The sequence below is a fragment of the Schistocerca cancellata genome, chromosome 3, assembly GCF_023864275.1.
Source record: "Schistocerca cancellata isolate TAMUIC-IGC-003103 chromosome 3, iqSchCanc2.1, whole genome shotgun sequence".
Taxonomy (NCBI): domain Eukaryota; kingdom Metazoa; phylum Arthropoda; class Insecta; order Orthoptera; family Acrididae; genus Schistocerca; species Schistocerca cancellata.
In genome coordinates this window covers 587,407,143-587,420,165 of record NC_064628.1, presented here as the reverse complement: position 1 = coordinate 587,420,165, position 13,023 = coordinate 587,407,143, and the positions used below count along the sequence as shown (strand labels likewise).

General features: G+C 46.4%; 1 protein-coding gene across 1 annotated transcript in view; it reads right to left on the bottom strand.

Moving 5' to 3' along the window:
- LOC126175448 (UPF0489 protein C5orf22 homolog) overlaps nucleotides 1–13,023 on the bottom strand; it is a 100,957-nt gene that overhangs the window by 37,796 nt on the left and 50,138 nt on the right. The window contains exon 2 of the mRNA XM_049922251.1: nucleotides 1,675–1,893. Within this exon, the coding sequence (XP_049778208.1) occupies nucleotides 1,675–1,823 (149 nt within the window). The 5' untranslated portion in view covers nucleotides 1,824–1,893. The remainder of the gene's footprint in view (nucleotides 1–1,674; nucleotides 1,894–13,023) is intronic.

Below are 13,023 nucleotides of genomic sequence, written 5' to 3'. Positions count from 1 at the left end.
TAAGGAAATGTATAAGAAGCAACTAGCACAGGTGAGAAAGGTAAGCAACAAGCAGAGTCCATGACTGCAGCGCCTTAGACCGCTCGGCTAATCCTGCGCGGCTGGCCATACCGTACGAGGGATCTTGCAGTGAAAGAAGTCTTGCGTCCTCTCGCAACAGAATTCCTCCTTTGCGCCCAACCCGCCCTCTCGCTAGAAATCGACTTTCATTACCACGTGACAGACACTATGCTGAGCTACCGTGCCGGCGCCATCTGGCTATCCGTTCACGACTCACGGACGGACCCAAACCTCCATATGTCGTCAACCATGCGTCTACGACCTGTACTCGTACGTCCATTATGTATACACCCGTACAGGTGACACATTTTAATTGCAAGTCGCTTTCCCGTTTGGTTTGGTTTGGTTTGTGGGGCACTCAACTGCGCAGTTATCAGCGCCCGGACAGATTCCCAACCTTTGTTCAGTAGAGTCTCACTTTCCTGAATGATCATGAAATGATAAGGACAACACAAACACCCAGTCATCTCGAGGCAGGCGAAAATCCCTGACCCCGCCGGGAATAGAACACGGGACCCCGTGCTCGGGAAGCAAGAACGCGACCGCGAGATCACGACCTGCGGACTCGCTTTCCCGGAATCGGCAGACAAATACGATATTGCAGTGCCTATGTTATTCTGAATTACGATGCAATGTTCCTTTGTACATACATGCATGCCCAAAGGAACTTTGCAGCGTAGTTTAGAATACACAGGCACTAAAATATCGTATCGTATCGTTTAAATTGTTCCAAACATTCGTCACACCTATGACACCACCTCCAAACAAATAATGAATCACGTGGCCTCTGATCCACATGATGGCGTTATGTTTCGTCCTAGGGTAACAAATCGCCCTGGTTGAGGGGAGTGCGTGAATCGACAGAAGCGGGTGACTCCCGCAAACAGAGAGCCAAAATTTGACGCTCTCCCACTGGCCCAAAATGTAGCCGTTGTTCATCTGTATCCCGAACGTTGCAGTTGACGCATAAAGACAGTTAGTTAAGATGGGTTTTGTATGAATTGTATGTTAACCGTGGACCTAGGAACGATGGAGAGGCTCCGTCCCCGCCGCAGCCGCAGTGGTCCACAGCACCACGACGACTACCGCAGTCCACTTCACCCCTCCGGCGCCCCACACCGAACCCAGGGTTATTGAGCGGTTCGGCCCCCGGTGGACTCCCCAGGGAACGTCTCACACCAGACGAGTGTAACTCCTATGTTTGCGTGGTAGAGTAATGGTGCTGTAGGCGTACGTGGAGAACTTGTTTGCGCAGAAATCGCCGACATAGTGTAACTGAGACGGAATAAGGGGAACCACCCCGCATTCTCCGAGGCAGATGGAAAACCGCCTAAAAACCATCCACAGACTGGACGGTTCACCGGACATCGACAGAAATCAGCCGGGCGGATTCGTGCCGGGGACCAGGCGCTCTTTCCCGCCCGGAAAGCCGTGCGTTAGACAGCACGGCCAACTGGGCGGGCTTAGATGGATACTATCGAATCTCTATCGAGAATCTGTTTTTTCGTGCCAGGGGTACACGTGCGCTGTAACAGCTGTAAACAACGGTCACTGACAACAGCGGCACACGCATGTGGGCGCAACGAGAAGCCAGCCGCGAGACGCGGGCCCTACCTGGAGATGGTGACGATGGTGGGTTTGCCGGGGAGGCGGCCGAGCAGCGGCCGGAAGACGGCGGCGACCAGGCGCTCGATGTCTGGCCGCGTGGTGACGTGGTGCGGCAGCTCGGTGTCGTCGCAGGTGCAGCCCGCGTCGTGCACCATGGGCCAGTCCACCTGCTCGCCGGGGTACGCCTCGCGCACCGCCGCCACCAGCTCGCGCACCGCAGACACTCTGCAACAACGGCGTCGCCACCGTCAGCTCCACTGCTGTGTAGCACTGTCTACACGCCACTCCAGAAAAGAACCGGAATATACTTAACCGTTAATAAACGTTGTAAGTTAGCTTGCGTCATGGTCACTACGTGTAAGTTGCAAAAAAATTGGCGTTATGTGTAAGTTGCGTGAAGCTCACACTGAATACGAAAATGCTATCTGACATTGAAATCAACGTAAAAGATTGGGTCGCCACCAACTCTAGCCCCACGACAAATACAGAATTTTGCTGAATCGGAAAATTAATTAATTTAATCATAAGAAAAAAGAATCGTAAGAGAACATTCATTGTACCATCACTCGTTAATAATGGGATGTAATTACTACACTACTTGCCATTAAAATTGCTACACCAAGAAGAAATGCAGATGATAAACGGGTATTCATTGGACAGATGTATTATACTAGAACTGACACGTGATTACATTTTCACACAATTTGGGTGCATAGATCCTGAGAAATCAGTACCCAGAACAACCACCTCTGGCCGTAATAACGGCCTTGATACGCCTGGACATTGAGTCAAACAGAGCTTGGATGGCGTGTACAGGTACAGCTGCCCATGCAGCTTCAACACGATACCACAGTTCATCAACAGTAGTGACTGGCGTATTGTGACGAGCCAGATGCTCGGCCACCATTGACCAGACGTTTTCAATTGGTGAGAGATCTGGAGAATGTGCTGGCCAGGGCAACAGTCGAACATTTTCTGTATCCAGAAAGGCCCGTACAGGATCTGCAACATGCGGTCGTGCATTATCCTGCTGAAATGTAGGGTTTCGCAGGGATAGAATGAAGGGTAGAGCCACGGGTGGTAACACATCTGAAATGTAACGTCCACTGTTCAGAGTGCCGTCAATGCGAACAAGAGGTGACCGAGACGTGTAACCAATGGCACCCCATACCATCATGCCGGGTAATACGCCAGTATGGCGATGACGAATACACGCTTCCAATGTGCGTTCACCGCGATGTCGCCAAACACGGATGCGACCATCATGATGCTGTAAACAGAACCTGGATTCATCCGAAAAAATGACGTTTTGCCATTCGTGCACCCAGCTTCGTCGTTGAGTACACCATCGCAGGCGCTCCTGTCTGTGATGCAGCGTCAAGATTAACCGCAGCCATGGTCTCCAAGCTGATAGTCCATGCTGCTGCAAACGTCGTCGAACTGTTCGTGCAGATGGTTGTTGTCTTGTAAACGTCCCCATCTGTTGACTCAGGGATCGAGACGTGGCTGCACGATCCGTTACAGCCATGAGGATAAGATGCCTGTTATCTCGACTCCTAGTGATACGAGGCCGTTGGGATCCAGCACGGCGTTCCATATTACCCTCCTGAACCCACCTATTCCATATTCTGCTAACACTCATTGGATCTCGACCAACGCGAGCAGCAGTGTCGCGATACGATAAACCGGAATCGCGATAGGCTATAATGTGACCTTTATCAAAGTCGAAAACGTGATGGTACGCATTTCTCCTCCTTACACGAGGCATCACAACAACGTTTCACCAGGCAGCGCCGGTCAACTGCTGTTTGTGTATGAGAAATCGGTTGCAAACTTTCTCATGTCAGCACGTTGTAGGCGTCGCCACCGGCTCCAACCTAGTGTGAATGCTCTGAAAAGCTAATCATTTGCATATCACAGCATCTTCTTCCTGTCGGTTAAATTTCGTGTCTGTAGCACGTCATATTCATGGTGTAGCAATTTTAATGGCCAGTAGTGTAGATAATGCATGAACACTGTGCGTGAGAGCAGCTTGCAGCAGCACTCTTGAAAACTACATCTATTCTAAAGAATTTGTTTTAAATAAAAAGGGAACACTAATTATTCGACCTGTGCGCATGTAAAGGCTATGGATGGGCTAACAAGGTAACTACAAGGTAAATGGCGAAGGTAATAGAGACCTAACGTCGGTACACAGGATAATATTGGTGGCAAAATTATTTATTCCTTAAAACATTGATGTAATGCATCTACACAGCTGCTGTTGCTTGGTAATTAAGTATAATTTCTTGTGGAACGGTACACGATTCAACACATTAGTATGCCCACGTGGTTTGCGGAGAGACAATTTCTACATACGGTGGCCAACTTTTAATCACATTATACCACGCAGCCGCGAACAATTAACATTTTTCAGAAGGCACATTTGAATGGATGAAGGGTGATGGCAGTCGGCCAAAAAACTCTAATGTTAAACCACGTGGATGGCTTCCAACGGACATAAGGTAAATGAGACAATGAAAATTCACGAAGAGGCAAAATTATTAAGATTCAGTAAAGATTCGAACGTATACAGACGCAGTTGCAGGCAGACAAACATTCACACTGAACAGAGGGCGCACTTCTTACGTATGCAACACCTTTGTGTTACGTTCTTCTTACGGATCAAAGTTTGCATTAGGAATCAAACTGATAGTCTGCAGAAGCCTTGCATTCCTTGCTGCGACAAGGTTAAACAGTCTTTATAAGACGAGACGCGAGACCAAAAGCTAAAAGCTCCCCCCTCGCTACGCCACGGGGTTAAACCAACTCACCCTCCTTCGAAGAGAACTCGGCTGCAGACCCTCGGCGTGCTGGAAGCAGACTGACTGTCTCACCCACTACAACGTCTCCCACGCAACCCCGTGGCCAGGAAAACGCAGAGATGAGGCTTGTGCCACCAACCTAACACCGATAACTTTCACGCAAGGAGACCAAGACAGACCTGAAAACTACAGGGAGGTGGCCCTTCTGTACGACTACTGCTGATTCTCTGCAGCAGACTAAACCACCGTATAGCAACACGAAACACACCACATTCATTCACTCACGCCTGCCAGAGAGTTTTTTATCACTGGAAAGTAAATAAAACGATAGTGAAAGGGGACTACAGGACCCTTTCAACGTTTACAATTAGTACTCTACGGGGCTGTCCAATCAGTTAGCTTGCATGTACTGTGATACACTTAATATCGGTTTGCTCTAGAATTCTTGAACATATTCTCAGTTCGAATATAATCAAGTTCCTTGATGCTGAGAAGCTTCTGTCCACAAATCGATCGGTTTTAAAAACCATCACTCCTGCGAAACTGAAATTGCCCTCTTTTCATATAATTTCCCGTGAACTATGGATGAAGGGTAACAGTCAGATTCCACATACCTACATTTCCTAAAGGCGTTTGGCACGATGCGCCACTCTCGACTATTAACGAAGGTATGTGCATACGGAATGATTTCCCAAATATGTGAGTCTCTCGAAGACTTCTGATGACTGGGTGTTTGTGTTGTCCTCATCATTTCATCATCATCCAGGAAAGTGGCGAAATTGGACTGAGCAAAAGATTGGGTAATTGTACGGGCGCTGATAACCACGCCGTTGAGCGCCCCACAAACCAAACATCATCATCATCATCATCATCATCGAAGACTTCTTAAGTAGTAGAACTTAGCATGTTGTCCTCTACAGCGAGTATCCATCGGAGACAGGTACACCATCAGGAGTGCCCGAGGGAAGTGTGGAAGGACCTTGTTTGCTGATGATAGTAAGAATTTGCAGAACGACCTGCAGAGAACTGGTGAATGGTGCAGACTCTGGCAGTTGACCCTGAACGTAAATAAATGTAACATGTTGCGCATACATAGGAAAAGAAATCCACTACTGTACAGCTATTCTATTGATGGCAAACATCTGGAGACAGCGTCTGCCGTAAAATCTCTAGGCTTACATATCCACAGCGACCTTATGTGGCCATATAAAACAGATAAAGGGAAAAGCAGACACAAGACTCAGATTCATCGGAAGAATCTTAAGGAACTGTAACTCATCCACGAAGGAAGTGATTTATAAGGCGCTTGTTCGCCCGATTCTTGAGTACTGTTCAACTATCTGGGATCCCTGTCAGGTAGGACTGATAGATCCAACGAAGAGCGGCGCGTTTCGTCACGGGATCCTTTACCTGGCGAGTGAGCGTTACGAAGATGCTAAACAAACTCCACTGGCAGACATTACAAGAGAGGCGTTGAGCATCACGGAGAGATTTACTATTGAAATTTCGGGACAGCACTTTTCAGGAGGAGTCGGAGAACATATTACTTCCCCCCACATACATCTCGCATATTGACCATGAGGAGAAAATTCAAGAAATTAGAGCCAATACAGAGAGTCACCGACAATCATTCTCCCACACACTATTCGCGAGTGGAACAGGGTTGGAGGGATCAGATAGGGGTACCGAAAGTACCCTCCGCCACACACCATTAGGTAGCTTGCGGAGTATGATGTAGATGTAGATGACGCCGTGGTGTTCAAGAAGATGTGGTCTTTGAGTGACTGTAGCAGGATAGGATATGACTACTTGACACAGTCTGGTCGATTAAATAGCTAGGCGTAAGGTTGCAAAGCGATATGAAATGGAACGAGGGTGTAAGGTTTTTAGTGGTGAGAGCGAACGATTAACTCGGTTTACTGGGTGAATTTTGGGAAAGTGTGGTTCGTCTGTAAAGGAGACCGCACATAGACCATTAGTGTGACCTATTGTTGAGCACCGTTCGAGTGTCTGGGATTCCTAACAGTTAGGATTAAAGGAAGATATCGAAACAATTGAGGCAGGTTGCTAGATTTTTTTATCGGTAGGTTCGATCAACACGCAGGTATTATGGAGATGCTTTGGAAACTCAAATGGGAAACTCTGGAGGAAAGACGACGTTCTTTTCGAGGAACGCTACTGAGAAAATTTAGAGAGCCGGCCTTTGAACCTGGCTGCAGAACGATCACAATGCCGCCAACGGGCGTTTCGCGTAAAGGCCACGAATATAAGATAAAAATTGGGGCTCCTGCGAAAGCATATAGACACTCGTTTCTTCTTCGCTCTATTTGCGAGAGGAACACGAAGGGAAATGATTAGTAATGGCGCAACATACCTCCTGCCACGGACCATATGGTGGCTTGTGGAGTATGTATGTGCATGTAGATAGCTGCGAAACAAGAAGGAGTAACCGACTAAAAGAGAATCAGAGAGCCAGGCAGGCCGTCTCCATAGCTGAGTGGTCAGCGAGTCGGGCAGCTATGCAGAGGACACGGATTCGATTCCTGGTACAGCCAGGGATTTTTTCTTGGTGGGAGGAGTGAGATGCACTCAGCTTCGTGATGCTTGAGTGAGAGATAGCGGCTCCAAGAACAAGACAGCCGACAACGGCTGGGAGGGCGGTGTGCCGCCCCCACGCCTCTCCACACCGCATCCAGATGACCACATTGGCAGATAACGGGGCGATCAGTCGACCCCGGTTGCCTTGTTTGAGCCAGATCGTGGAGCTTACATTTGTTGTGTACGGGTAGGGACACGTGCAATATACTCATAAATACGAACTGTAACAACTCCGGAGATCTCTCAAACGGATGATCTGGCACATGATGTGCCTGAAGATGGTTACAGTATCCCAGAATTATTGCAGATTTTAAGAATCTGGGTGGTGTGCACTGTTGGAGCGGCGTGGCTGCATATTTAGTGACACAACAATTGACTGCTTTTAACTATCGACTGACCAGTCGATTGTTTTTCCGTTTAGTGTTTCTTTTTTTCAGTGAAATGAAACAACTGAATAGAACTAGTCCCTACGGCTATGTCTGCGATATGAACATATTAGACTTTTCTTCATAAAGGACGAAACGGGTTTTCTGATACTTATATCCAGAAAGAAAAATCTGCATTGGCACTTGTATATAGTGTGTTTAATAAAAATGTGTCACATACCCATACAAGAGGTAGGATTGGCCAAAAGTAGAATAAAAGTACCTGTAAGTATACCTCCACAAAGTGATATCTGTTGAGATATGGACATGAACTATCGATGACAGACGCATAGGACCTCTCACTTTACTAATCAGATTATCAGATGCTGTGTATCACCTATTTCTGAGCGATGAATTACCAGCGCCATTGGAGAATGTTAACCTAGCCGACAGACAACGACTGTGGTCCATGCACGACGTTTTCTGTAGATCGTGCGACGGTACCTCACCACAACGTTTCATACGCTATCAACTGGTTGGGGATGTCCAGTAACACTGCCTTCCGTTCACCGTACCTGAATCCGTGGAATTTCTAGATACAGGGACATTTAAAGCCATTGGTGTATGCCCAGTCCACCGACAATATGCACGCGCTACAAGAGGGTGTGATCAATGGGTGCGATGCAGTCCAAATGTAGCCAGGCATGTTTGACAATGCGGTTCACTGCGAAGATGGGCTGAGGGATGTGTCAGGATGCATCATAACCACATGCTGCACTGCCTATAGTGTCTGCCTCTATGTAACGGGCAGATGGATATTAGAGGATAGACTGGCCTCTATCTCAACAGGTACTGGTTTCCAGACACATCATTTTAGGAGCTTTTCTTCGTTTTGGACAGTATTACCTCCTGAAGTAATATGTGGCACTTTTTTTTAACAGTCTGTATAGTTAATTACTTGGTATCATCCTGAGAGGGCACTCAGCTCAAAGCATTTCCAGAGTATCTGTGCCGATTAAAAACGAAGTGAAGTTTCCACTGCAGAATCCGAACATTCAATTTCATTAAAACGAGGGATATGATATGGAAACATGGGAGGCGCCGAAAGATAATGGATCAAATGTCTCTGAGCGCTATGGGACTTAACTTCTAAGGTCATCAGTCCCCTAGAACTTAGAACTACTTAAACCTAACTAACCTAAGGACATCACACACATCTATGCCCGAGACAGGATTTGAACCTGTGACCGTAGCGGTTGCGCGGTTCCAGACTGTAGCGCCTAGAACCGATAGGCCACTCCGGCCGGCGAAAGACAATGGTATTTCAATACAAATTGTTATAGTCTTTTTTTTCGTTTCCAGTCGTTCCTTAGTTGCTTCAAAATTAATGGAAGTACGTTCCGTCTAAGCAACTAAATAAAGGGCAGTTTGTTTTTGCCATTCGCGTTTCGCTTCATTTGTGAAGATGTTTTCATTCAGTCCTGATTCTACAGCTGGCCGATTTTCGGCTTTTTTCCACCCATATTTACTATAAGACATCTCTTGCAGTTTTCGTTTTGTTATTTAATTAATTATTAGTGTATCTCATTAATATCTCATTAATTATTATTACAGTTGAAGGAAAAATTATAAAATAAAGGAATATGCAAAATTATTTATAGAATGTTTGAGGAAGAAGAACGAAGAATCAGGATTGACAGAATTATAATTATCACAGCCTTGGTGGATCCAATGAATTTTTTTTGATTGTGCGAACGCTTCCAGCAGTATACACAACTTCTCCAGGACATGGGAAAAACTACAGTATTAAATTATAACTGACCAGCTGAAAATGCTCCTATCGGAATACAAAAATTGCGAACACGTTCCTGTTTATTTAAAAGACTGCTGAAAAATGGAATACCAGATGCCTCATTCTATCTTCCTCAGCACCTTTAAAAGTAATCCCAAAAATTTTGGTATACGGACATGTTAGCGCTCTTTATGACATGCAGCTCACCTCTAAGTACCACAATCTCCACTAACTATAACTCGCTCACACACATTGGTCCGTCCCTCCTACTCACTCCTACTTGCCCATTATCACTCACCCGTTCAGCCCAATCCATTGTCATTATTGACCTCTCCGACTATTTATGCACAATACGTTTCATTTACTAATGTTGAGAATCAACTATAACTGCCTGCAGCAGTCATCGATCCTTCGCACGTCTTTCTGCATTTCACTACAGTCTTTGTCTGTTGCAGACATTCTGTAGACAGCAGCATCATTTACGAACAGGCTCATGAAGCTTCCAATATTGTCCACTAGCTTATGTGTATGTGTCCTACACATTAACGATGCCATAACGCTTCCTTGGAGAACTCTCGACATTACCTTAACATCTGTCCCTTTAAGAACAACGTGTTGAGTTCTGCTATGTAGTCCTGAAATCAGTCAAAAATCTGATTCTGTGCTATATAACCTTTCATTTGGTCCACTAAACGACAGTGAATCGAGCCCCTTCCAGAGGTCAAGGAACACGGAATCAAAGTGGGCGCCTTTGGTCTACGGTGCGCAGTTTTTCTTGGCCAAGCAATGCGGGCTGTGATTTGAAAGATCTCTGTTTACGGAATCCAAGATGGTTTTTGTGGACATGATTTTATTTCTTCGCCAATTTAATAATACTGCATGATTCTAGAATGGATTAATGTCAGCGCTATGGGCCTACATTGCCTGCATATCTTCGAGAAACGTCAATTACGTGGGCTTCTTTTTCCGATCGAATTGGTACCCTTAGATACTCCAGCGAACTACGATGAATTTTTGCCAGACAGAAAGTAAGTTCTTTCGCGTATCTCGGTAGAATCATATCCAATGCAGACGTCTTTACCCCATTGAGCGATAGTAGTTAAATTCGCATTTTTCGATCACTTACTCCAATATCTGCCGTTTATGAGTTCGCACTATGCTTGGGAAGAAGAATGTTGTGTTTGTTATTAACTCCAGCGGCAAAAGTGTTCCACAAGACCGAATTCATCATTTGAGCCTTTTCTTCCATTCCGACACCACGACGTTCACCAAACTTCTGAATCGATTACTTTAGATGCTTGCTGACATTACGCACGACCAAAACTTTTCTGGATTTTTCGTCGGATTCGATGTACAACGGGATAGGAATGATGATGGAAATAGGATCACATTTGAGGAAGTGGAGAAAATGGTCAATAGATCGCAGTGCAATAAAGCGGCTGGGGTGGATGAAATTAAGTCGGAACTCATCAAATACAGTGGAATGTCAGGTCTTAAATGGCTACACAGGAAAACTGAAATGGCGTGGGTGTCGGGACAGGTTTCATCAGACTGGACGAAAGCATCAATCACACCAATCTCTAAACATGGAAACAGAAAAGGTTGTAACAACTACAGAGGTATCTCTTTAATCAGCGTTGTGGGTAAAATCTTCTCAAGTACTGTTGAAAGGTAAGTGCGAGTACTAGTTGAGGACAAATTGGATGAAAATCAGTGTGGGTTTAGGCCTCTTAGAGGTTGTCAGGACCAGAACTTTAGTTTACGGCAAATATTGGAGAAGTGTTACGACTGGAACAGGGAATTGTATCTATTCTTTATAGATCTAGAAAAGGCATATGCCTGGGTTCCTAGGAGGAAGTTCTTGTCTGTTCTAAGAGATTATGGAATAGGAGGCAAACTGTTGCAAGCAATTAAAGGTCTTTACATAGATAGTCAGGCAGCAGTTAAAGTGACGCTAAATTGAGTTCATGGTTCAGAGTAGTTTCAGGGATAAGACAAGGCTGCAACCTGTCTCCACTGTTGTTCAAATTATCATATGTTGAAAACAATAGACTGTCTGGGTGAGATTAAGGTATGTGAACACAAAATAAGCAGTCTTGCATATGCGGATGACTTAGTTGTGATGGCAGATTCGATTGAAAGTTTGCAAAGTAATATTTCAGAGCTAGATCAGAAATGTAAGGACTATGGTATGAAGATTAGCATCTCCAAAACGAAAGTAATGTCAGTGGGAAAGAAATATAAACGGATTGAGTGCCAAATAGGAGGAACAAAGTTAGAACAGGTGGACGATTTCAAGTACTTAGGATGCATATTCTCACAGGATGGCAACATAGTGAAAGAACTGGAAGCGAGGTGTAGCAAAGCTAATGCAGTGAGCGCTCAGCTACGATCTACTCTCTTCTGCAAGAAAGAAGTACCAAGACTAAGTTATCTGAGCACCGTTCAATCTTTCAACCAAGTTTGTTGTATGGGAGCGAAAGCTCGGTGGATTCAGGTTACCTTATCAATAAGGTTGAGGTTACGGATATGAAAGTAGCTAGGATGATTGCAGGTACTAGTAGATGGGAACAATGGCAGGAGGGTTTCCACAATGAGGAAATCAAAGAAAAACTGGGAATGAAGTCTCTAGATGTAGCAGTCAGGGCGAACAGGCTTAGATGGTGGGGTCATGTTACACGCATGGGAGTAGCAAGGTTACCCAAGAGACTCATGGGTTGAGCAGTAGAGGGTAGGAGGAGTCGGGGTAGACCAAGGAGAAGGTACCTGGATTCGGTTAATAATGATTTTGAAGTAATAGGCTTTACATCAGAGGAGGCAGCAATGTTAGCACTGAATAGGGGGTCATGGAGGAATTTTATAAAGGGGACTATGCTCCAGACTGAACGCTGAAAGGCATAATCAGTCGTAAATGATGATGATGGTTAATAATGAACAGCAAGTAGCCTCTCGTGCCACTCACCACTGCAGCAGAGGCGTTGCTTATGTCACTAGACTAGCATCCACAAATGGAAAGGCTACAGGCCTGCGATAGGACGGCGCCCTGCCCGAACGGCGTCTCTCTGACACATCACAAGGACAATGAACTCCGTGGATAAAAGCCAGATTTATGAGCGACACAAAAGCTAAGAAATGTGCTCCAAGCGTATTTGCCGCCCCGCGCTGTTTCATTGTGTCTCGTAATAAAAACACGCAGCCAGGCAGCTATTCATTGCGACATGAAGACGTTCCTCCGCGTTCCGGGAAAGACACGACGCGGGCGACACTCTCACAAAGCGGGCCCGCGGCCGTCATTGTTCACGCAGCGGCTGGGCCGCCTCCGACACGAGAGGAGTAATGTCACACGGAGTTAGTTCCCGTTACGGCGGGGAAATTACGGCAGGACAACGACGAGGACGCTGCGGAGGAGTGCGAAAGACCGGCAGACAATGGCGGCGGAGACAAAGCGGGACAAAGCAGACCGCAGCGGCAATTACGGAAGCAGGTGACCGGCGGGCGGCGGTCCGCCTAGACTTCCGGGATCAGCCGAGGTGACACCGGACCGCGCTGGACGACGTGATGCCTCCTGCCGCCACTCGGCTGCCCGGATGTCGCTTTCCCACGCTGCCGGCCCAACTGTCCGCCGGACAGCTGTCCCTGCTGACGCCAACATTACCGCCGAGCGGAACTGCCGCCGTTTTGCTGCACGCTTCTTCCGCGTGTAGCAGGACGACGTGTGTCGCGTAAGTCGGGCATCTAATCGACACAGACAAAAATTTAGTCATGCCAGCACCTTGGAAGAGGTCCATGACAAAGG